This window comes from Stenella coeruleoalba, assembly GCF_951394435.1.
Source record: "Stenella coeruleoalba genome assembly, chromosome: 6".
In the NCBI taxonomy this organism is placed as follows: Eukaryota; Metazoa; Chordata; class Mammalia; order Artiodactyla; family Delphinidae; genus Stenella; species Stenella coeruleoalba.
In genome coordinates, this window is record NC_137151.1 from 118,563,111 (window position 1) to 118,590,144 (window position 27,034).

A 27,034-nucleotide genomic window follows, 5' to 3' on the forward strand; every position below is an offset into this window, starting at 1 on the left:
CATTTTTATTTCTGTCCTACCCTGAATTTGAAGTTGGAGTTAATCACTGAATGGATGATACAATTTTACTAATTTGAACAAAAATATGACAAGAACAGCGTTGAACGCGGCTGTTTCAAACTCAGACTGTCATTGTTACTTTCATAGCAGAGCCCTTAACATTGTTGGAAAAATTAAAGGAAAAGATGTAGGTAAATGACAAAGGACAGTGCTTATCCTGTCATGCTCGCCCAATCAGTGTTAACTGTTGTCACCACCATCACTGTTATCATCAGCAAAGAAGAATGGATCAACTGGCTTGTGCGGAGAATTTAGCGAATAACATACATTCCACAGTGAGCACTTTTCCATTCATTCTGGTGACCGTAAATGCAAGAGTCAGTTTACAAGTTCTTCATTCATTCATTTATGATTTATTCATTCAACAAATGGAGCAACTTCAGATGCCCGGCACAGAGCAAACACCCCAACAGACATGGCGACCAGCCTCTCGGGCTCCCTAGGGTGCAGAGAGACAGGAAACAGGTACACCAACAGGTGATTCTAAGTCATGGCGAGAAATGGGAAGGAAGTGAGCTGGAGGCTAAGATCACTACACGGTGGGCAGAGGAGGACTCCTTCAGGAGGTGTTATTTAATGGGTATCTGAAGAACGCAGGGGAGCCAGCCATGGACAGAGCCCAAGGGAAGAGGAGCTTTCTGGGGGAATTTCACGTACAAAGGGCCTGAGGCAGAAAAGAGCCCATGTGTTTGTGTTCGGAGGCTCTCCCAGGAAGGGATACACACGGTAAGTGGGGGTGGGAGGGAGGTTGGAGAGGAAGATGGGCCTGTGTCATTATGAAATTCCAAAAGCCACATTTTACCAGGAAAATACATCCCCATTTTCACTCCCTATGAAATGGGGGCCTGTTGATGGGGACGCTGCTGTGCATCTGGCACTGCTGCTGCCACCCCACCACCCAGGCAGCCAGGGGCCCTGCACCCAGGTTCTGAGCCAGCTTTCACCAGCATTGGGTGTGGAGAGGTGGAGTCCCGGAACGGTCTGTGGAAGACATGAGTTTAGGCCAGCTTACCTGGCCTGGGAGAGGGAGGGAACGGTCAGAAATTCAAATAAACCAATGGAGGCGGGACTTCCCTGGTGATCCAGTGGTTAAGAATCTGCCTTCCAATGCAGGGGACACAGGTTCAATCCCCGGCTGGGGAACTAAGATCCCACATGCCGCGGGGCAACTAAGCCCGCGTGCTGCAACTACTGAGCCCGCATGCCTCAACTAGAGAGAGAAAACCCGCCGCCACAACCAGAGTGAAGCCCACGTGCTGCAACTAAGACCCAGCACAGCTAATAAAAAACTAAAATAAATAAATATTATAAACCAACGGAGGCAAACTCCAGGGGGGCCATTCTGCTCTGGCACCCCATCTAGACCCTTGCTCTGTCCACCCTCAGTGTTTGTTCAGGGGTCTCTAACCACCTACCAAGAAACCGGACTCAGGCCTGCCCTCTCCTTTCACCCTCCCGCAAGCTGCAGTCTCCCACTCAACTAGAGAACAAATCCCTGCTAGTAGAGTCATGACTGTTGACGGCTTAATGCCACCCCTGCTGCCCCCCCGCCGACAGCCTAGACATGGGCCTTCTGGAAGCCCTTACTACCTAATCCAAACAAGTGACTTTAATCGTGGCAAAATCCCAGTCACACCAACATGTTAGGGAGGAATGTCTTTCATGGCTTTTATCATCAACTCCCTTTGAATCACAATGAAATGTGGACAGACACACTGCAAAAAGCCAAAATTTTTAAATAATTTAAAGGCATAGCATTCAATCATTTTAATAGCCACTCTGTCAAAGGACAGAGTATGTTTTGTTCCAATTTCATTTTATGCACGTTAAACTAAGTGTGATTATAGCACTGGCTCAATTTATCTTTTTTTTTTCCCTTTTTCCTTTAACATCATAAGCACAAGTTGTCTCTGAAGATATCTTTTCCAATGTCTATCTAAAACTCCATCATAAAGCTACACCATTATTTAAACCTCCTATTAACTTGATGCTTAGGTATTTTCTAGTTTTGGACTCTTATAAATAATGTTATGAGGACTATCTCTGTTTATAAAATTTTGTTCAAATTTCCAACAACTTTCTAAGAACAAATTCCTAAAAGAGGTGTTACAGAGTCAAAAGATTTTAAGGTTTTTGATCCAGACGGTCTAATTGCTTTCCAGAAAAATAAACCAATTTTTACAATCCAGCATCCACAGAAGTACTCATTTCCCTTCTAGGGGTATTTTTAATGCAATTTGAAATTATTTTAATCTGTCACAATATTTTAATATCAGTATCTTCCAAATTTAGTCATAAGGCGAATAGAGTAATTTCCCATAATATTTGTATTTCTGGCACTGCTTTGGGCCAAAATGATCTCCAGATGGATTCTCAGCCAACTTTATCTTAACTGTCATCATTGCTTTCCTCTCTTTCTGTCCTCGTAGTTTGGCTGGTAATTAAAATTGGCCAGCAAGCGTCTGGCAAGTTTTAGTCATGATGCAGAATCTACGCCAGTCTTCTGTAATAAATTCTCATCGGCAAACACGTTGCCCAGAAACTTCGCATCTCTCATCAGACTCACTTAAGTAATAGTTTTCCCTAACATATTTCGCCAGAATAGCACAATCTAGGTGTTGTGAGCACCTCTATGACAGGAGACAGCAAAAGGACCTTCCTGGAAAAGTCTGGTCCTGTCCACATGAGCTTGAGGTCAGGTCACCTTGAAGCCCAAACTTCTCTCGAGTCATTATGCTGTCTACACCGGCACTGAATCCCTCCTGCCCTGAATTCTCCGAAGCAATTATCAGGTGGGCCCATGATATTTGTGCAACTTTGGATTTCTGTAGCTTTCAGCAACACTGAACAGGCCACTCTCCTCCCACTGAATTATGGAAATGCATCAAGAAGAAGAGAAGCTTCCCCAAGTGTTGACTTGAAGGCTGAGACGCAGCGAAGTGTGAGCTGTTGAGGCAGCCCCCCACGCCCCGTTGGAACCATCTTTAGGGTCCTGGGATCCTGTGTATGTAGTTTGTGGCATATGCCACTAGATGGTGGATTCAGTTCTCTTTAGGGACAGCACCCTCTAGGCAGCAGGATGAATCCTGAAGGAAACAGCATGTTTCTAAGACTATGACCTTTAGCACATATGAGGATTTCATCTACAAGACTGGTTCCTAGGAGAGGTCAGAAAGCATGTGTCACCTGAGCACATATTTTAAACAGATTCAAGAACCCAAGTTTAACATAAACGCTTGAAACCCGAGTCCCTGTGGTGCCGCTCCTCCCCCCGCCCCCGCTCCGCCCTGCCCTCCTTGGCCCTGGCTTAAAGCTGTCTTCTTCCACCACGTGGGGAGTTAGCTGATTTCTACCTTGCTTCCAGCACAGCCACCAAGCAGGTGGCTTTGGCAGAGCTGTGACTTTCTAACGATGCAAAAGTTTAGACATATTTCTCCTGTGAAAACCCATTTAAACATAGGCAAAGTTTAAAACCGTTTTAAAATGTGTTTCTTCACATAGTTTATCTCAGCCTTAAAATATCCTGGTAGAAAAGAAGCAAGATGACAGTGTTCACATCAGCATACCAGCAAGCGCTGGAGACGCAACCTGGCAGAAAAACAAGCCAGAAAAAAATACATGTTGGTCCCATTTAACTCAAATTGGATGAAGAGGAAATGCCACCACCTACGAGTGTGAAACTCCCTTGGCACTCCCTGCTTTCTGAAGCACATCCACAGACAGGCATACTCTAGTTAATCAGAGGTGCTGGGCCAGTGGAGGGGTAGACACCAGCCAAGGCCCTCTCTGGCTCCATGAGACAAATGTAAGATCTCCTACCATTGAAATGATCACAGCCTTCAAAGGAAGCTCAGAGGAGCTGAAAGCCAATCTTCCATCATCGAGATGATGTAACTAAGTCCCAGAAAGGTTAGGTGGTTTGCCACTGCAAGCTACTGATAGTATCTAGCCTCCTTATTCCCCAGCGAGAACTCTTTCTAGCCTACCACCCTGGTACCGAGACACCCAAGTTTGTTCTTCTGTTCAAATGCAGGATTCCTAATATAACAACCTTTGGCAAGTGTCACTGGAGTAATTACGTTTGAGGGCTGAAATTATTTCCCATCAGTGGGGCATCGTTGTCTTAGAATGTTTACGAGTAAATCTTACAAAGCGTCGACCCCATGTTAAAGTTTCTTTTCCACGCTCAGATATCAACTAAGTAGTCAACCGTGCAGCCAACTAACTCCAGTAATTTCCCCAAAGAAACATATGCAAGATGAGAATGTGTCATGTTTATTAATCATTTGTCAAGTTCTACAGAAAAGAATGCAAAGAGGGAATTACCAGGCAAAGCCCAAATGAGTTGATTCAGGCAACAGTATAACAGATATCTTACTTTCTCTCTAGCAACAGAAACTGAAATTTGGAACACAACAAAGCAATGGAGCCAATCTTGAGTCTCGAGGGAGATCATTCCAAGTCATGGAGGCCCTAGCAAAATGCTTCATTTGTGCTATAATACTGGCCCTTAGGACATATCTTCATTCATCAATTAGAGGCCAGAACTGTTCTCATCAGTAGGAATACTGAACCACAAAGCACAGATTCAGGATTCAGTGTGAAGACAACTGACCTCCCACCATAATGATTCTCATTTAAACTGAACGCAAGGGTGACAGACACAAAGTCGTCTTCACTAATCCATTCCACTCACCCCTGCAGAGCAAAACAAGTAAAAACAAACTTCTAGTTGCTCTTAGGGGGGGTCCAGACTAAAGGAACCAGGAAAAGTAAATCCTTAGATGCTTTGTAGAAACTATACCTGATGATTCTGCAAATATCTGAGTCCATTTCCTACAGGCATTAGAGCAAAATGCACAAGAAAATTTATTTTCGAAAAAGAAAGAAAAGCTTTAGGATATTCTTCCTTGTAGAGAAGGAATGTTCCTGGTGGACAGAAAGGAGACGGCAGATGATGGGTCGAAGCCATGTGTTCAGACGGGACCTGCATTGCTGTCACAGCGACCAGAAGAGATACACTTGATTGGGTCTAATTTAGAGCTGAGGGAAATGAGGCTCAGAGATGGTAAGTAACTTGCTCAAGGCCACAGAACTAAGACGCAAATCCTTGGGTCCAAAGAGTGAAGGGACTGGGTATGTGACATAAAATCCCACGGGCTGGATAAGCACAAGGACAGGACAATAACGCAGAATCACCCATTTAATTTGATCGCTGCCAACCCTAACCCTGCTACGTACACTTTTCAGGGAAGGCTTACTTTGTCTCGGAGCAGACCAACAGCAGGGCAAGAAACCAAACCAAGTTCTCAACCAAGAACGCAGAGGAAAGGTGACATTCCAGAAGGGAAAGGAACACAAAAAAGTGCTATGGGACCTACACAAATAACCCGGCCAGCGGCCCTGGACCACAGGTGCCCATCAGAATTGCCTAGGGGGCTCCTTTGTTAATACGCCACTCAGACAGCACCCCCGGTGATTCTGATGTAAGAGGTCTGGAGAAGGGCCCAGGCATCTGCATTTTTCAAGCTCCCCTGAGGATTTCCCTGGTGGTCCAGTGGCTAAGACTCTTGTGCTCCCAATGCAGGGGGCCCAGGTTCGATCCCTGGTCAGGGAACTAGATCCCACACGCCTCAGCTGAGAGTTCACGTGCCGCAACTAAAGATTCCGCGTGCAGCAACGAAGATCCCACGTGCCGCAACTAAATCCGGTGCAGCCAAATAAATAAATAAATATCTTAAAAATAAATAAATAAATAAAGCTCTGCTAGCGCTCACCCAATATGTAGCCAGGGTTGAGGACCACTGATGGGGGGTGGCGGGGGGCAGGATGCTTTCCCCCTTTCGCCTATAAAGCAAAATATGCCTTATGGATGTCTCTTTCTGAGTCTCAAGGGATGACAGACCTTTGTTCTTCTTTGGACAAATCATTCAACCTCCATGATTCTGCTTTCCCATCTGCCTAATAACGGCCAGGTGCAGAGAACGCATCTACTTCATCTCCGTTTGCCCAGTGCCAGGGCCTGGATGGAACCAGAGTTTGATAAAATGTTTATCGTTGGAGTGAGTGAAGCTCATTTTCTTTTAGTGAACTTTTGTACTTTTATACAGTACTTTCAGATTCACAGAAAAGTTGTAAAGAGAGTACGCAGAGTTACCATACAACCCATAACTCGTTTCTCTTATTACTAATATCTGACATTAGTTTGGTACGTTTCTCACAATTAATGAACCAATATTGACACATTATTACCAACTAAAGTCCATTCTTTATTCAGGTTTCCTTCGATTTTTCCTAATGTCCTTCTTCTGTTACAGGACCCCATATTACAGGTAGCCTTTATGGCTTCTCAGGCTCTTCTTGGAGGTGATAGGTTCTTTCCCAGGCTTTCCTTGTTTTTGATGACCTTGACAATTTTGAGGAGTAATGGTCAGGTATTTTGTAGAATGTCCCTCAATTAGGACTTACCAAAAGTGCCATTTTTATCACATCACGTCAAGGGTACATGTTATGAACATGACGTTATTTCTGATGTTGACCTTGATTACTTGGCAGAGCTCTTTTCCCCCGCTTTGCACACTATATATTCTTTGAGAGGAGGTCACTACGCACAGTCCACAGTTGAGGAAGGGGAGTTGGGCTCCCTCCTTAGGTAAGAGCATATCCACAGATTACCTGAGATTCTTCCACACAGGAGAGCTGTCTATTCTCTATCGACTGATTGATTGACTGACGGGCAATCCTCTTTTCTAGTCAGCTGTGTGAACATCTCTCCTACAAAACAATAAACTCTCTCTATATCCTAATAAGTGGCCAAACCAGAACCTGGGCTCTTCTGATTCCAAGTCTCACGCCTCCTACTATTGATATATCAACCACTGAACTATTCCAGTCCCTGAAATAATCACTTTCGCTTCAGAGTCCATCAACTAATTAGGAAACTTCAGCTCGTTATCACCTGTGATCGTTTTATCAATTTAAATATCTGTGTCATCAAGATGAAATGCGTATCAGCTAAACAATTCTGAACAGCTCTAGAATACCAGATATTGAAACACATACACATTTTCTAAAACTGTCTCTGTACCTGTGTGTGTGTGTGTGTGTGTGTGTGTGTGCGCGCGCGCGCGCAAGGGTGGGTGTAGAAACATCTATTACAATATTTTGATCCATATACGCTCTCCAGTGTAAGGTATTAAAATCACTTAAAAGAAGGACGATAGAGACTAATATGGCAACAGGCACCATAAAAAGTGCCCCTCCAGGAAGTGTCGAGGAGACAGATCAATGGATGCAAAGAGGCAGATGGAAGGAATTCATTTTTGGCGAAACACCATTCAAATATGAAGAATAGTCATAAAGAGAAAGGCAATAGGCATATTGGGAATCTGTTGACTTCATTCTCAACAGCTATTACCCCTTGTTTTGAGAATAGTATCACAATTTCCTTAAGAAAAGCCCTCCTTCCAATCTTGGTCCCCAAGGTTTAACTGGGGTTAGTCCTGCTGGACACATGACCCAAGCCTGGCCAATCAGCAGAATCCAGCCCCCCCCCCCCCCCGAGCCACAGTGATTGGTTCAGAGACACACACATGACCCACATCAATCAACTAGAGCTAATCTCAGGACTTTCCAGAGCAACTGTAAATAGAGGCTCTCTGTTCCATTGGGGTTGCTGGCAGTAAGGATGGTGTGAGCCTGGAGCTGCCAGAGGTCACCATCTGGGGATCTGAGAATAAAGCCAATGGGGAGGAAAGTGGGGGTGAGAGATGGAGAGACTCGTGACCCAGGTGATATTATTTGAGCCCCTGACACCACAGTGTCTATACTTTTTAATCCTGTGAACCTACAGACTTCCTTCTTGTTTAAGCTATTTGAATTGAGTTTTCTGTAGCTTGCAACCCAAGGAGTTCTAATTAATGCCTACAGGTGTGGAAGAACCCTGATCTGGCCTGGTTTTCAAACCTCTCTCATCTTCGTTTTCTCATTCATAAGATAAGAACTTTAGACATAGCTTAATCACTAAAGTCCTTATAGGACTTTAGAGTGCTTAATGCATTCCTATTTAAGACACTACATGTCTACTTAATAAAAACTCAAATACTCCATTGTATTTCTGGTCTGTTCATACTCATGCAAACACACAAAATTCACAATCATCTTAAAATTAGTACTTCTACTGGGTTTTAGCTGTGGTCAACCAAATTACTGAACTTTGTATCACAAGTGATTATGCAAGTTAATTACTATTTTAATAAAACTCACTTGATTTTTAGAGGTTCTCCATATGTTAAAATTAAAAATTACACTTTTAACAGTTATCTCTGAAGGTGTTGGGCAAAGCATGAAGCCACGCAGGAAAACTGTTTCTGATCCAGATGAAAATGGTTTTACGTTGAGTCCGTCTTAAAACAATGGCCTGCCTATCTAAGGATGTCTCTTAATTGCTAAAAAATAAAATGATGCAATGATTACAGTTAATATTTCACCATTCTAACTATTCTGCATAGTCTTCATCTGAATGGGATGTATTTCAGAACTGAGCTCAGTATCAGGTATAATGAATTTTTCTTATACGTTACAGGATGAGCAGACAGCTGGGATAATTGAAGAAAGAACCACATTTGCAGACAGGGGACTCCACCTGCTGTATGACCTTGTAAGTCACCAAGAACCTGTCCCCTCCAGGCTCCTCGCCTATCAAACCAAGGAAATGCCTCCTCCAAAAAAACGTGAAGATTAAAAATACATAATATAGAGGAAGGAACCTCGAACACATCCAGGCATATAAGTAACTGAATTTGAATCTGAATGTCCGTAAGAACATTCATGTTGTAAATCCCCACCCACACCCGCCGGAGGACTGTCCTTGTTGCTCGGAATGTCTGAGCTTAAATACGTTGGTGAAGAGAGCCCTGGACGGGGAGTCAGCAACATTCAACTCCTGACCCTGACATTCATCTCTTTGGCCTTCACTTTCTTCTACAAAGTTAGACAAATGGCCACGATGAACTCTACGACGATTCTAAGCTCTAAAAGTCTACAGAATGTGTTACCATCTGTTGGTTCGCAAGCTCGGGAGCTTCCAGGGTGAGATCTGATACTGGCCCCCATACGGTGAGGACAAGCCAGACCCCTCTGGATTGGTGGATGGCAGGTTTAATAACCAAGGGAACTTATATATGTGGTATGTCCTGGGTGCCGCAAGACAGACAGATCTCTGCACCCGCCCGCCAGAATCTTCAATTTTATAGAGGTTCAGTCATGTATTCTCAGTCCAGATGGTCTCAACATCGCATTGCTCTCTCAGGGCTACATCCTTGAACGTGGCCCTCACTATGGGAATGGTGGGCAGAATGCACACTCTAAGGACAGGGGAGGGGTAAGGAACCACTGACTGCCCGGGCTGAACTGGTGGGTCAACTAGCAGTCAGTGGCCTCCTCCAACACATTTTTAATCAGTGCTAAGTGACCGCCAGTGAAAGGATGAGTTCCTCAGATGATTAACCTTGCTTTGAAAAAGAATGCCACCTCCTCCACTCTCCCAGCATTCTATAAAAATGTGTCTCAGTGTCAGACTGTCATTAGGACAAGGCTGGAAGATTTCAAGTCATGGGAACGGAGGGATGAGTGGGAAGCAGGGGTTCACGCTGAGCCCTTGACCGGAGGATTCAGTTCGTTTTATGAGCTTCTCTGGGCCACAGCCTATCCAGGGTTGCCAGAACTGCCAGCTCCCTGAAGGCAGTTTGTCTGGGGGAGAAGCCTGTGTATTAGGGGCCATATTGAGCTCATAAAACACCCAATTCCCACTCCTTTCTAAACCACACTGCCCAAATCCCATTCCCTGAGGACATTACCCAGGTTCAGGTTGTAGGAACCAAGTAGCCTGGGGGTGGTTGCTAAGCGACAAGTGATCTCCGGGGCCTGCAGTCCTGCCGGCCCATCATCAGGTGCAGGGGGTCCCACCTCCCCATCCACTCAGATTCCTCATTTATACTGAGCTCATTAAAAACTAGCAATATACGTGCTCTCCATAAACCTACAGGAGCTCCTTCCTTAACAAACCAATGTGCTCAGATGTTACTGCAACCCACCGTGATAACTGGGGAGGTTCCACGTCGCCTTGTGATGTGTTCAATGTGCCTGATGGGTGCCAGGGCCTAGGAGAAGGGGACTGCCTAGGATACCTGAAGGTCATCCACCAGATGCCAAGACCTTTCTCAAGCTGTATGTGGCTAACTTATGATCCGGATGGCCTTGCATTATTGTTTTTTCCATTTTCTGGCCTCAGTTTTCTCCTCAGTGAAATGAAGCGACTGGACCAATAACATCTAGGGCCACTTATTCATGGTGGCTCAGGTGCCCCTGGCCAGCTCTCTATTTCTCCCAAAGGAGCTCAGCAGACAACAGGCACTGGAATGAGGGATGAATCACTGGGATGGACAGGCAGTGCTTGGGGCCCAGGCTCAGCCAGAGGACAGAGCTCTCCAGTGCACAGGCCTTCCTGGGAGGGAGCCACGGGACACTGGGCTCTTTCATGAAGAGACAATGGAGCTGGGCAAGCAGAGTGCCATGAGAACTGGGGCCACAGATCAGGCCAGGAATGGAGTATCTGGGATGCTGTGTGCCCGGGCAAGGACAGAAGCAAGAAGACATCAATCTGGGATATGAGCAGAGGCTGCAAGTAACCACCCTGTGGAGAATCCTGGGCTCAGCCTGTATAAGAAGGTAACACAGATGGAAATGCACTTGTCAGTTCCTTGAAAAGTTAAATATAGAATTGAAATATATTCCTAGATATAGACCCAAAAGAACTGAAAACAGGTACTCAAACAATTACTTGTACAGGCATGTTCATAGCAGCACGAGTCACAACAGCCAAAAGGCAGAAACAACCCAAACGTCCAGCAACTGATGAACAGACAAATGTCATAGAATGCAACGGAATAGCATTCAGTCATAAAAAGGAATGAAGTGTCGATACATGCTACAATGTGGAAGAATCTCAAAAACATTATGCTAAGTGACAAGCCACACACCAAAGGCCAGATATCGCATGATTCCATTCATATGAAATATCAAGAACAGGTAAATCCACAGAGACAGAATGCAGATTGGTGGTTGCTAGGGACTGGGCAGAATGGGCAGCAACTGATTAATGGGTACAACCCTTTTAGGGTGACGAAAATGTTCTGTAACTAGAGAGATGTTGAGTCCACAACACTGTGAATGTACTAAATGCCACTGAATTGTTCACCCAAAAATGGTTACGTTTCTATCATGTGAATTTGCCTCAATAAAAACAATTTTTTAAGATATCACACACCCCTTGGAAATACCTGGGATGGTGTATGATACAGGCACTAGAGGATTATGAAAAACCACGGGACACGTCGGGACTTTACTACCTCTCCATGGCGATACACCCAATGACCACTGATGTGTCTTTCTATGCCTTTAGGTTCTTTCTAATGCACTGTGGTCAGAGCCCTAAGAATAGAACGCTAGAACTCTCCAGTAAATAGGCTCCTTTCCAGGTTTCTGTTTAGGAGTTTACATCAAGAGGCAAGCAGCTGTTCATTTGTAGGCTCCACCAAGGAAGCAGATCTGCTGGGGAACCAGACGAGAATAAAGACTCTCTTTTCTGGGAAAGAAGATCCATCTTTGCTGAGGAGGCCATTTTCAAGGGATCCACATGGAAAAGGAAGGGAGAGGAGAGGCAGGGAGCCCAACGGCACTGTCCCCGTCAAAAGCCTTGTCACCTACCGTTCTCCGTCCCCCAGACAACACTGCATGTGAACCATTTTTCCAAATATAAGGGAGAAAGAACAAAGGAATCACAAGTACTCATATACTAGTAGGAAAAGCCAAGGTTAGGAAAAAGGGCTCTTGACTATCTCCTAAACTCCCACGGGCTCTTCTTGAAGAAAGACAGATATCATATGATATCGCTTATATGTGGAATCTAAAAAAGGGTACAAATGGGGGCTTCCCTGGTGGCGCAGTGGTTGAGAGTGCGCCTGCCAATGCAGGGGACACGGGTTCGTGCCCTGGTCCGGGAAGATCCCACATGTCACAGAGCAGCTGGGCCCGTGAGCCATGGCCACTGAGCCTGCGCGTCCGGAGCCTGTGCTCCGCAACAGGGGAGACCACAGCAGTGAGAGGCCCATGTACCGCAAAAAAAAAAAAAAAAAGGGTACAAATGAACTTATCTACAAAACAGAAATCGAGTTACAGGTGTAGAAAACAAACTTATGGTTAGCAGGGGTAAGGGGGGGAGGGATAAATTGGGAGGTTGGGATTGGGATTGACATAAACACACTACTATATATAAAATAAATAACTAATAAGGACCTACTGTATAGCACAGGAAACACTACTCAATACTCTGAAATAGTCTATATGGGAAAAGAACCTAAAAAAGAGTGGATAGGGCTTCCCTGGTGGTGCAGTGGTTAAGAGTCTGCCTGCTAATGCAGGGGACACGGGTTCGAGCCCTGGTCTGGGAGGATCCCACATGTCATGGAGCAACTGGGCCCGTGAGCCACAACTACTGAGCCTGCACGTCTGGAGCCCGTGCTCCATAACAGGAGAGGCTGCGATAGTGAGAGGCCCGTGCACCGCGATGAAGAGTGGCCCCCGCTTGCCACAACTAGAGAAAGCCCTTGCACAGAAACGAAGATCCAACACAGCAAAAATAAAATAAATAAATTAATAAATTCCTACCCCCAACATCTTAAAAAAAAAAGCGTGTATATGTGTATATGTATAACTGATTCACTTTGCTGTGCACCTGAAACTAACACAACGTTGTAAATCAACTATACTCCCATAAAAATTTTTTTTTAAAGTCCTCTTCCAAGCGTACAAAACATCTCAAGGGTTCACTGAAGGTGAAGGAAGCAAGGAAACCTCACATAAGGGATTATTTTAAAGATGTCAGCATCATTTTTTAACACTCTAAAGGCTGAACAAAATAATAACAAATTTTTCCTTAGGAAACAAAAAGAGTCATTTCCCTTTCAGTCAGTATAGCCCCAAATCCCCAGCCCACCCCGTCCTACCCTCTATTTATAAAAGAAAAACATAATATTAAATTTACTTCTCTCCAGCTGAGAGTTTATTTTAAACCTCACAGAAATGCTAATATTATTTCTCATTTCTCTGTCTCTCTTATTATTTCTCTCATTATCAAGCTTTTCTACGGAAATAAAAGAATTCCCTTTTGCACAACCAAAAAACCAATGACCAATTTTAAAGAGTGAAAATGAAGACAGAAGACCACAAAAATTCCTGGTCAGATAAAAGGGATTGTTCTCAAGGGAAACAGTGTTAAATACATGACATGAAATTAAAGCATAAGGGAATCTGCGTTTTGTTGAATATTAAGATGAGTCCTTTTCTGCCCAAGCCTGGATGGAGAACACTTCTTGAAATCAGAACATTACATCACCAAGAACTTCTAAGAAATACTCTATTATCCAATAATGGCCATTAAAATTAACTTGGTGATTTTAACAAAATACTAAGAAACCCATGCCAACTATTAAAGGGGAAGCGTGCTGAGCAGTTCTTTTAAAAAAATAAATGAAGCATCTTAATGCTTGCAGTGTTTCAGCTTCAAAAAACTCAAGACAAATAACAAGTATTTAAATATGATTTAGAAAATCTATGCTAGCCCTTCTTAAGATAGACATAAACTGGGGCTATGTTTAATTATACATTCTAAAAAGGCAATAGGATCAGTCCTATCGACATAAATCTTGGCCAAAACGGAATTCTTTAAAAGCAAACTCCTGGTTCAAATTGGGTAATTCTCAAAATATTGTACAATGTAGTACTGGTATCAAACATTAGAATTCTAATGAAAATTTACTGACCACCCCATGGATGAGTTTGGCTAAATAAAAAACAAAAATTATAAGCTTCTAAAGGGCAAAACAATGACTATAAGCAGAGTCAAAAGAAAAAAGATAAATAGGGAAAAACTATTAATAACACAAAGGACAAAGGACTAATTTTCTCACTAACAATGTGCTATGGCAGATCAATTTTTTTTTTTTTTACCACACCAGGCAGCATGCAGGATCTTAGGTCCCCAACCGGGGATCAAACCCATGCCCCCCCTGCACTGGGAGCACAGAGTCTTAACCACTGAAACCCCAGGGAGGTCCCACAGCAGATCAGTTTAAAAAATGAACAACCCAAAAGAAAATTAGGCAAAAATAAGAATAGGCAATTCATTAAAAAATGTTCTCCTTCATTCATAATTTTTAAAATGCAAAGAGAACCACTGAGATACCATGTTTTACCTATCAGTTAACACACAGAAATAAAATCTGAGATACCAGTATTAACAAAAATGTGGGTGAACAGGCCTTCTCAAGTGCTGTTAGCAAATAAGCAAAGCTGCTCAATCTGTTTGGATGGCAATTTAGCAATATTTACTATAATGTTTAACGTATGCAACTTTTGACATACATATATATACACATGTCATTGCATATAATTATATACATACATATATAGTCATTGCAACATCATTTATAATGGACAAATGGAAATAGTGTATTTCAGTAAAGACTGGATACATAAATATTCACATGATGGAATACTATTCAGCCATCAAAAAGAACGAGTTTGCTTTCTGTTTTAAGATATAGTAAGATGTTCATAGTAGATTAAGAAAACATTTGCAAAACAGTATGCACAAGATGATTTCGTCTTTATATAAAATAGTTGCATGGATATATGAGTATTTACATATGCTTCACATATGTTTATATGTAGAGAGAGGAAAATGTAAGGAAAGCTACACACCAAAATGTGAACAATGACCACTGCAGAGGCATGAGATTAGCAGAAGAGGGGGAGAAAGGGTAAGGTAAGTTTACCAGTAGGCCTTATTCACTATATTTTTATAGGTTTTTAATGTCCTAACGCAGTTTGATGACTGCCCTTAAAAGGGCCCAAGAAGATGTAAAACTATGAGCTAAATTATTATCTTAAATGCAAGCTAATAAAATTTGCCTTGTGTAATTATTTGGCAAGAATTTAAATTGCCATTGAGAAGCCCGTTAGAGCAAAGCTGGTAATCAGAGCAGGGATTAGTTGGGCTTTTGGGGTAAGGTTGCCAGATTTAGCAAATTAAACATAAAGAACTCCCAGTTAAATTTGAATTTCAGAAAAACAATGTGCAATATTTGGGACACAGAAAACAAAATTCATTTTTTATCTGAAATTCAAATTTAACTGAGCATCCTGTATTTTAGCTGGCACTCCTATTTGGGGGCTACTTCACGGTCCCAGGCTGGCTCTTGGTACATGCTTTCGTCCCTGCCCAGAAGTTTCTCGTGTATTTAGCTAGCTTCTTCTTCCTCTGTGCTAGTAGTTATTTTATTGGTGGAAGACTTCTTCAAGAATCTCATGAAACTTGTGAGCCATTCCCCAGGAGAACAAATATGTACAAAAGGTGGCATCTCGGGACATCCCTGGTGGCGCAGTGGTTAAGAATCCGCCTGCCAATGCAGGGAACATGGGTTCAAGCCCTGGTCCGGGAACAGATCCCACATGCTGAGGAGCAACTAAGCCCGTGTGCCACAACTACTGTGCCTGTGCTCTAAAGCCCACGAGCCACAACTACTGAGCCCACATGCCACAACTACTGAAGCCCGTGTGCCTAGCGCCTGCGCTCCACAACAAGAGAAGCCACCGCAATGAGAAGCCCGTGCACCACAATGAAGAACAGCCCCTGCTCGCCGCAACTAGAGAAAGCCCGCACGCAGCAACGAAGACCCAACGTAGCCAAAAAGAAATAAATAAATTTATTAAAAAAAAAAAAAGTTGGCATCTCAGGACATCTGTATACTCTTGAAACCACCTGTAGATTCCAGATTAAGAACTCTAATTTCTATCTAGGTGTGACGTGCTATCCTGATTCTTGGAATTCCATGTCATCTCAACAAATTTAAAGGACTCACACAACCTGATTTCAAGACTTACTCTAAAACTACAGTAATCTAGGTCGTATGGAATTGGTGAAAGGATAGATATATAAAGTCAATGGAATGGAATAAAATAGACCCACATATGTATAGCTGAACAATTTTCAACAAAGGTGCCAAGATAATTCAGTGGAGATGGACAATCTTGTCAACAAATATTTCTGGAACAACTGGATATCCATGTGCCAAAAAAATGAATAAAAACTACTCATACACTGCCCCACATACAAATACAAATATTATCTCTGAATGGGTCAAAGACTTAAACGTAACACCTAAAACAATACAATTCCAGAAGAAAATACAGGAGAAATTTTTTGTGACCTTGGATTAAGCAAAGATTTCTTACAGAGGACGCAAAAAAGCACAAACCATAAAAGAAAAAGTGGATAAATTAGACTTCACCAGTATTAAAAACCTGCCCTTCAAAAGACACTGTCAAGAAAATAAAAAGACAAGCCACAGTTTGGGAGAAAATATTTGCAAGTCACATACGGAATAAAGGATGTGCATCCAAAATCTAGAAAGAACTCCATACCTCATTTGAACCAAACACTTCATCAAAAAAAAAAAGGTATGGATGGCCAATAGCACAAAAAAAAAATGCTCAGTATCATCTATCGTTACGAAAATGCAAACTAACACTGCAATGTGATGCCACTATACACCTATTACAATAGCTAAAATCTAAATCACCAACGATACCAAAAACTGACAAGGATGCAAGCAACTGGAACTCTCATTTAATGCTGACTAGGATGCAAAATGACATAGTCATCCTGGGAAACAGCCTGGCAACTTCTTATAACGTTTAACATGCACTTACGCATGACCCAGCAATCCCACTCCTAGGTACTTACTAAAGAGAAATGAAAACATGTACACTTAAAGACCTGTACGTGGACGTTTTACTCATAATCAGCAAAAACTGGAAACCACCCAAATGTCATGAATCGGTGAAAGGATAAATGAAATTGCAGTATATCCATACAATGGAATACTACTCGGCAATAAAAAGAAATTACTGATGCATGCAACCTCAGAAGCATTACACTAATAGAAGCAGCACACATGTTGTGTGGTTTAATTTATATGATATTCCGGAAACTGCAAAACTGTAAGGACAGAAATCAGACCAGCAGAGGCCAGGGGCTGGGCCTGGGGAGAGGGTTTACTACAAAGGGGCATGAGGAAATTTATGGAGGTGATGAGCTATTCTATATCCTAATTGTGGTGACAGTTACACAACTATATTTCAAAAATCCTAGAACTGAAGGCTTAAAGGGGTGAATTTTACTGTATATAAATTATACCTTAATTTTTGAAAGAGACTGAAAATCCTTTGTGTAAGGAGTAATCAGGAAGGTCAGTTTGAAGTTAGAGAGTTTGGTTTTCTTTTCATATTTTCTAGATAAAATGTTCCCTTTCTTGGGTAATATACTGAAGATATACTTAACGTTTTTCCCATTCTAATACATTTCACTTCGCTTAAAAATTAAGGATGGGATTTTGCTCCAAATAACATATTTTGGAAATCTGACCTGAACACTGTCAGAAACTGTCAATCACCCTTACTGGGCTGTCCTTCCACTGGGCGGATATCAGTCCATTTACTACAGACTCTGGGGTTCTGATTTCCCATGGAAAAGAGGGACTAGATCCTTTTCATCTCAGGTAATCACTTCCACCACAAAATGCCTTCCCTAAAGGAGTTTCAATCTGCCTCTGAAACCCAAAAGTAATTACAAATGCTCCCTTAAATTAATTACAAGCAGCAGATAATTGTCAGCATTGGAATTCTAAAGGACGTGCCAGCTTTCAGGAACCCTTAGCAAAAGATAGCAGACATTTCTCTTTCCAAGTGCCTTTCCTTTAAGTACACTTATTTCATTGCACAAATCCTCACTCTTTTCCAAAAGCCCTATGCCATTTCTCTCTCTTAAGAAAGAAAAACCTTAACATTACACAAACCCAAAGCATCCCTGCAGAAACTAAAACTGCCAGAACTGGCACCGCTACCAATTTTTCCTCTGGTTCCCCTCCAGCACTCACTTTGAAAGTCACAAACAAGGAGCAGTTTGAGGCAAATGCAGTGTAATAATAGCAAAAACATTATACTTGAAGCCCCAACGCTGGGGCCCAGCTCTCCAATGCTGTCACCGAGCTGTATGACCCCAGGTAAGTTTCCTTAGCCATGAAATGGAGAGTGGTATCCACTTTTACAGAAATAGCAGTTCGTATGCACAGAGGGCCAACTCTGTGCCAGGGGGATTACGAGCTACTCTGTTCATCCTTCCAAACATCCTATGAATGAATGAGGAATTGAGGTTAAGAAAGCTAATAAGCTCCTAAGAAGCAAGAAGGATAAACAATAACAAAAAGTTTGCAAATATAAGTAAATATAAGTAGACATTTCTGCATAATAATAATATTACAATTGTTGAATTTGTGTTTTATAAAATTGGTCATGATTAAATTTTGAACAATTAAAAAAAAGCGGGGGGGCTTCCTTGGTGGCACAGTGGTTAAGAATCCGCCTGCCAATGCAGGGGACACGGGTTCAAGCCCTGGTCCGGGAAGATCCCACACGCCGTGGAGCAACTAAGCCCGTGCACCACAACTACTGAGCCCGCATACCACAACCACTGAAGCTGACGCACCACAACTACTGAAGCCCATGGGCCTAGGGCCCGTGCTCCGCAACAAGAAAAGCCACCGCAATGAGAAGCCCGCGCACCGCAATGAAGAGTAGCCCCTGCTCGCCACAACTAGAGGAAGCTTGCCTGAAGCAACAAAGATCCAATGCAGCCAAAAATAAATAGAAGTAAAAAAAAAATAAAAGGTAATAAGCTTGTAGTGACCGAGGGCGGATTCTAAACCTCTAAATTCACACCCCAAACCCCTACAGCTGGTGTTTCCTTTCCCTACCACACACGCCTCCCTGGAAGTAAACTAACTTCAGTGTCCAAACATATTAAACAAGGTCTGATGTACAATGAAAAGTTAAAGTCTGCCCAGGATGACTCTCGAGATCGAAGACAAGGGCTCTGTTTATCCATTGGTGTATCTCCCACTGCATCCAGCCTTAGTGGCTGGCCCTAGAGCCTGGCTATAGACACCCCTGGAGAAGAATGGACAGAGGGAGGATAAGGGAAGGGGAAGGGGGACCAGCCTTTATTTAGCTCAGTCAAATAAAAACGGAAGAATAAATTCTTTCCACCAACGTTTACGGAAACATTCAGCCAACCTCTTCCTTTGTCACGGGCCAGATAAATATTTTCAGCTTTACAATCCATAGGCTGTTGCAACTGCTCCACTCTGCTGGTGGAGCCCACCAGCAGATAAGACTTAAATGAATGGGCGTGGCTGTGTTCTCTGCTGGTGGAGCCCAGCAGCAGATAATACTTAAATGAATGGGCGTGGCTGTGTTCCATAAAGCCTGATTGACACTGGAATTTGAATTTCATATCATTTTCATGCGTCCCAAACTCTGATTCTTATTTTGATTTGTTTCCAACCATTTTAAAATGTTAAAACCATTCTTGGCTGGTTGCCTGTCTGCTGTCCGGTGCCTGATGCTCCCGTAATCCTGAACCTTACAGCCCTGTCAGGGGTCCTGCTCTGCCCTCACTCACCCTGGGGAGCAGGGAGGGGTGACTTAGAGAAGCCACGCCTCTTTTTTTTTTTTTTTAGCGGTACGCAGACCTCTCACTGCTGTGGCCTCTCCCGTTGCCAAGCACAGGCTCCGGACGCGCAAGCTCAGCGGCCATGGCTCACGGGCCCAGCCACTCCGCGACATGTGGGATCTTCCCGGACCGGGGCAGGAACCCGCGTCCCCTGCATCGGCAGGCGGACTCTCAACCACTGCGCCACCAGGGAAGCCCAGCCCCTCCTCTTAAAGACAACTGCACTAAGACTCACAGTGTGAGTGTTGACCGAAGACAGGTCAGTGTTCAAATGGAGCAATGAATGATTCCATAAAAGGCTAGGTGGCCAGCGCATGGTCAGTCCACATTGTTCTCTTACTGTTTTTGACACCCACCTGGTAAGGGGGGTACAGAGGAGGAACTAACAGAAGTGAATGCTGTAGGGAGTCAGCAGCAAAATCCCAGTTTTCTAGCATCTGATACATCACAACCAAAGAAATGAATCTCCACTGGTGGAATTTTAGTCTCTTTGGAAAAGGGGTAAGAAAGAAAGATTTTTTTTTTTGGTCCAAGGGAAAAACATGAAATAAACAAGAGTCCTCTTACAGATACGCACAATGGATACCTTTTAGTAGGTGTCTCCTCTTGGCCAGTCACTGGACTAGATACTTTTCTAAGCCACAAAAACCTTCAAGGTTGGCATCAGGGTCCCATTTTCACAGATGAGGAAACCACACTGCAGAAAAACTAATTACTTCCCCGAGGACACTCAGAGTCCACCCTAGGTCTGATTCCCACATCTGGACTCAACACTGCATCACATACCACCTTCGTGGAGACTTCAAGTCCACTCTGAGATGCAAAATCTTTGCCATTGGAGGAAAGTGTGGGCCAGAAATTCCAGGCTCTGGATGCTCTTGGATGAGAAGGGCCAAGAGCAGGCGGGACTGTATTCTTTTTCTCTGCCACAGGCCATATGTTGGGCAGGCTGTCAGGGGAGATGACCAGAGTCTAGGGGGGGCTTCCCTACCCTGGTCCTACAGTAGAATTACTTGGAGGACATTTAAAAATCACAGGTGCCCAGGCCCCACCAATTAAGTCAGAACTTGGGGGATGTGGGACAGTGGGACGCAGGCACTCATTTTTGTTAAAGCTCCTGGGGGACTCTACAGGCAGCCAGGGTTCAGCACCAGTGTAGGTGAAGGAGGAAGGAGGAAATATAAAGAAGTTCTATCCACAAACTTTACTGTGCTGTTGGACTTTCTGTCTGGGGGGCAAGATACTATAGTCCCTGCCTCTGGGCTGGGCAGCGCTGACCACAGCTGCCTCCTGGATCGGTAAGAAGATCTAAAAATACAGCTCAGCCATTCGGTTTTCTGACTCAAATACCCTTCGGCCTCAGATAGGTTTTCTTTCCTGTCTGATGCCTGAAATGAGGGCATAAACAAAAGCATTTTGGATGGTACCGTGTCACATGAGAAGCTTAAGCAAAGAAGCTGAAGACAGAAATGTGTTTTTGTCAGGTGGCCAAACTGAGAAAAATGATGTTTCCTAAGGATTCATCAGATAAACCAAATAAGAAAATCATTCCATTTTCATGATACCAAGGAAAACAACTGTTTCTTTCCTTTATTAAAAGTGTTCAGAGGATTTTGATGAGCTTCATTCATTTATTTCAAAAGAAAACAAAGTCACTGAGAATCTTCTGAGAAACTATTTCAGAATAAAAAGAACTATACATTTATCAAAATTTCAGTACAATGAATTTTTTTCATTTTTAAAACTGATCTAGTAGCATAACTCATCCTAGTAGGGAGAAAAAGCTGAGTCTGTTCATTGAAGGAAAACAATCACAGGCACTGAATAGACTGGTGTAATCATATTTTATATGAGAAACAGATAATCCTTTTCCTAGTGGTATACCTTGTATTTGTGCAACATTTTACTTTTTTTCAAAACGTTTTACATTCATTCTCCCATCCTCCTTTATCGAAAAAAATTTCACAATGTCCCATTTATTAATTGCATCTTTTCTAAAAAGAAACTAAGACAAGCATTCTAGTCCATTTTGGAGATATGAACACTGAAGTCCAGGGATGTTCGATTGCTCTCCCAAGGTCACAAAAAGTTAGTAGAAAAGCCAGAGAAAGAAGCAACGTCTCTTGACAGCTAATATAGGAGATTTTGCACATATCACAATGTGAGTCTGTGTGGGTGTGCGTGTGTGTGCATATGTGCAAAAAGTCCAGCAGAGAAGGCTGAAGCCGTGCAAGAGCTAGAATTCTTTGTTGTTGTTTGTTAGCAAACTTCAGTCAAAATGGATTCATCTGAAGCAGAACCATTGTTTCAAGTTCCATGTTAAATCAAAGAGAGGGTTATAGAATCAGCTTAGTGGGTAAAACTACATAAAAAGCAGCTACACAAGCCCCTGTTTCCTCCAAGTGCAGAAACTGACACATTTTCATTCTAATCCCAAAGGATAAGATTCCTAGAGAACATAACATGAAGAAACAAACAGGTGTCTGACTGCTTGAATATTTGGCAAAGAATTAATTCATTAAAAGAGCTGGATTAAAACAAAATAATACAAATAATACAAATTTAAATAATCTCTACCTTGGATGGAAGGCCCAATGGAAGGGAGGAGTTCCTGTACCACTCACCCGAAAAGAAAAATTGGTCCAGCAGCTGCCACCTCTGATACCTGCCTGCTTCCCCAAATGAAACAGAAAGGCAAGAACAGCAGCCTCAATGTTTTTTAATTTGAAGTTTTTTCAAACCCATCAGAAATACTTATGTTTCTTTTATGTAGTGTCCATATGCTTGTCATCATGGTAAAAATAACTTCAGCCAGGACCTACAATTCTAACTCTGAGTGAAGGTCTTGCTTGGTGGGTAGCATAAGGGGAATTTGCTGTGTCTTTATCAGGCTTTTCACTCCAGCTGGGCACAGCCATCAACCTGTGTTTCAGAGCAAAACCAGGTGTTTTAAAGCAAACCCAGCCTCAGAAATCACTCCATCCCTTTTTTACTGCTAAGACTCAAAGAGGTTAGAGCGCTAATTTAAGGTCACACAGCTAAAAATAACAGGGCCAGGACTGGACTTTCATCTCCACGCCGTTCGGACTCTACAGCTCTACATCAAGCCAGCTAATGGGTTCAACTCCCACACTGACTTAACAGGGTGACCTTGGGCCTCTCATTTAACTTTTCTGCACTTCATCTAAATAATGGGCATGGTTACAGCACCCAGCTCATAGGACACCATGAGGATTGGAGAGCTATATCTGTAAAGCCTCTGAAACATTGCTGGCACGTGGCAAGTGCTTGAGAAAAGAGTTAGCAATCACCATCATCATCACAGTCATCACTGCCATCATGTCTCTGTAGGTTAGATTTCCATATACATTTTTATTTTTTTCACATCTTTATTGGAGTATAATTGCTTTACAATGGTGTGTTAATTTCTGCTTTATAACAAAGTGAATCAGCTATACATATACATATGTCCCCATATCGCTTCCCTCTTGCATATACATTTTTAGAATCCACTGAATGCTCATGATTTAATAGGTCTAAGTATGTTAGAGGACTTAGAAAAGATGTATCTTAAGCATGAACAGGGGCTCGCACGGTTTGATCCTCCCACCAGCACCAAAGGAAAGAACACCTAGGCTTTCTAATCATTTTGCCTCCATGTGGGCAGAAGGGGAAGAGGGACAGGTGTGGCTTGAAAGCTGTCAGCAGTCAAACATCAAACAACAGAATCAGACTCTTTATCACCAACCTTGTGAGGCAGATCCCATCCTCGAAGATGGGAACCTGAGACTCGGTTTAGATCACCTGTCACAGCAGGTTCAAGGGCAGCAGCTCAGCTTCAAATGCACACATCCTCCTTCACACCACACAGTTCCCAGATTCTGTGAGTTCCTATCGCTGGGTGATACCAGAAGCACCGCCTGGACCCAGGGGCTTGCCCAAACACCAGCCAGCTGACCACACAAAAGCTGAAGACAGCCTTAATCCATTTTAATCCCAACTAGTGGTTCATGGTTTTCTTAATTTTAAACACATACTGAAAAAAGGAGGAGGAGGGAGTGGGAAGGAGAAGAGGAAGGAAGGAAGGAAGGAAGGAAGGAAGGGAGGGAGGGAGGGAGGGAGGGGGAGGGGGGAGGGAGGGAGGGAGGGAGGAAGGGGAAGGGGAGGGGAAGGGGGAGGGGGAGGGGAAGGGGGAGGGGAGGGGGAGGGAGGAAGGGGAGGGGGAGGGGAGGGAGGAAGGGGAGGGGGAGGGGGAGGGGAGGGAGGAAGGGGAAGGAGGAGGGAGGAAGGACTTCAGAGTTAGGTTCCAATGTTTTCATTGATAACATTATTGTCTTTGTAGTTGGGGGAGGGGTGACACTTGCTGTCTACAGAATTCTCTTCACGTACAGGTAAAATTCCATTTTCAATTTACCCAGCAAGCATGCGATTCTGTTTCAGCAAGCACACTGTCTGCAACGGCTAACATCCATTTCCCTTATCTGTAACTGAGTATGTGTAAGGGGTTTTTCCCCCTCTGTTTAACTTCTCTATTGAGATTGCCTTTTTCTCCCCACAGAAAATGAGAGTCTCAAGTGTTAATGCAAGAACATGAAAGATTAAATTAAAGTGATCAGGAATCAATTTCTTATGGGTTTACAAGGCTCTGAATCATCTCAGTTTAAGTTCTTCTGGGTAACCAAGCCAGAACCAGATCAGGTTCCAAATTTGCTCAGCTTTCCTGTTAGAATTAGTTACGCCAGCTCTCTTCAACTCGGAACTCCCAACCTAGTACTGCTTCTCCTCAGGTGGGCAGCATTCAGAGAGCTAAGACTGCCTCAGAAGGACCTAGAAGCCCGAATCTGTTTTGAACTAGTTGGTTCTGCAATATTTGTGTATTAGTTCATGACTCATTTCTGAATGAATACATTATATATCAAAACACTACTTAGGACAAAAAAAAAATTTACGCTTCTCTGAGTCATCTCTAGGAAGCAATAAAGAGGTCTTCCCCTTTCCTGAAGATTTCTTCTATTTTTAGAATCACCAAAAAAAAAAGTCTCAGAGTTGGGTTAAATCCCCAATGTCCAGTCTTTCTTCCCATTTACTTAAACTGATGTGCACTCTAACCTACCTTCTCCTGTCCATGTCTACTACACTCTGAATTCAAATTGACTGTTTCTTTCAAGGACAGATTTCAGACATGTAAATATGAGAGTGGTTTGATAGGAGCATTCAGGCAACTCACTTCTCCAGTAAAAGTCATATAGATCATCAGTCAACAGGGGAGATTAGTGAGCAAGATTCTGTCCTAATGGTTCGTGCGGCTCCAGCAGGCATCTCCCCAAAGAGTCCTCATTCCCCAGATGTACTCCGCGGGGTCAGTAGCGCGCTCTCATCATTACCCTACTCCTAATCGTCAGCATCATCTCCCTTGAGGGAATTAAAGCTTATTGGAACCAATTAACAAAGAAGAGCACAACGTTGAAAAGATAGATTCAGCTTGATAATTTGCTACTACTGAGGAAAAACAGATTCTAGGAAATAGCAAAAATTGTCTGTCAAGGTCAAGTTTCTCAATCCCATTTAACTATATTAAAAAATACTGGCCTCTTACCCAAAGAAATAAAAGTGCATTTGAGCGTTTTCAAAGTAACTCTTGGGGCATTTAATCAAATTTATATGAAACAAACTCCTCCACTCCATATGTAAGAAAGCAAGCATCTGATCCCTTATACGTTCCACATTCACTTGGTTGAATTTAATAATTTCAGATAAATCCATCACTTGCCCTGCCCTGGAATAGAGACTTGGGGATTTTCTACCTGCACACACTGTGTGCCGAGTCGCCTACTGAAAATGTTGGTGTTAATAGGTTAGTAGGTTTCACCGAGCTTTTAACAAACTTGTAAGCCAGCCTTGTTTATTATCTGCCAAATTCTCTTGGAAATCCCAAATCCACGGTTAGCAGCTGGCCATCTCCCATCCCTCGCATGGCCCCACGCTTCCTTGAAGCTTCCCGGTGCCCAGCTCACTCCCTGGCTGCCTACCCCAAACATGCGCCTCCAGGAGCGTCCGGCAGGGAAGGCGACACAACAAGCCCAACTCGCAACGTCCCCTCCAATGCTTCCTGCTGCTCCAACACTCCTCCTAAGCTCAGAAAGGGCTGGTCGCAGGCCGCGGGGAGGCAGCTGACCGCTCGGCCTCCGGCGGCTTTGTTAGAGACCTCAAGGGGGTTGGAAAGGAAGGAAAATGCCCGACCCCTGGGCACGGAGCCCGCCACTCCCTGCCGCCCATACGGCTCACCCTCGACACACGCAGGATCCGGCGGGACAAGGAACAGGGGCCACCTGGACATGAACCCCGCCAGGGACGCTTGGAGCTGGTCCCTCTGCGTTGCCAGAACGGGTACCAAGACCCGGCTCTAGCGGAGTGTGGCTCGGCCTGGGCCGAGATGGGCGCGCCACTTGGCGGTTAATGGTCGTGCCAGGAGTACCAGAGCTAGCTAGCTAGGGTGGCTGCCAGGCCATGGAGCGGCGCGCTCCGAGAACCCCGGGCTGGCACGGCCGGAGTACCAGGGTGGGCAGAGAAGCGACACTTGCAAGGTCGGCCAGGGGTCCGCGTCCACGTGGGCCGAGAGGCCAGATCCATTCCCTTCCCGAAGGAGGAAAAGCTCCTGTCAGGCACCCTGGAGCTCCGCACCGGGTAGCGCGCAGTGGCCGGCGGGGAGAGGCTGCGGGTCCCCGGCCCGCGCCCGCCGCCGAGCCCGCCGCCGCGCCCGCCGCGTCCACTCACCTGGCAGTTGGCGCCAGAGATCCCGGCGGGACAGGTGCAGCTGTAGCCGGGGTCGCCGGCGGCGTCCGGGGACTGAGGGCCGGGCGCGGGGCGCGGGGTGCACACACCCCCGTTCCGGCAGGGCTGTGCGCCGCATGGCCCCGACACGGACAAGGACGCGGCAGGGACCGGGCTGGCCAGACAGCCGCTGCGGGGCCCCGCGCCGAGCAGCAGCAGCAGCAGCAGGGCGGGCGCGGGCAGCAGCTGCGCACCGGGCGCCGGGGCGCGGCGGGGCAGCATGGCCGACGGAGCGGGCGCGGGAGCGGGAGCCGGGACTGAGGCGCGGCGGCGGCCCTGGCGGCGGGAGCGGCGGTGCTGGCGTCGAGAACTGCTCCGCGGCGCCGGGCGCTTCCTGCAGCTGCGGGATCCGCGGTTCCCGGGGCAACGGCGGGCGGGGCTTGTGGGCGGGGCAAGCGGGGGCGGGGCTCCGGGCGTGCGTGGGAGGAGAGGGTCGTGAGGACCCTTCCCCCA

The 27,034-nt window shown here is 44.5% G+C and overlaps 1 protein-coding gene across 1 annotated transcript in view; it reads right to left on the reverse strand.

Annotated features, from left to right (window-relative positions):
• DNER (delta/notch like EGF repeat containing) overlaps window positions 1-26,956 on the reverse strand; it is a 326,041-nt gene extending 299,085 nt beyond the window's left edge. Inside the window, exon 1 of the mRNA XM_079924540.1 lies at window positions 26,525-26,956. Coding sequence (XP_079780666.1) covers window positions 26,525-26,803 — 279 coding nt within the window. The 5' untranslated portion in view covers window positions 26,804-26,956. The remainder of the gene's footprint in view (window positions 1-26,524) is intronic.
• Between the last annotated feature and the right edge of the window lie 78 nt (window positions 26,957-27,034).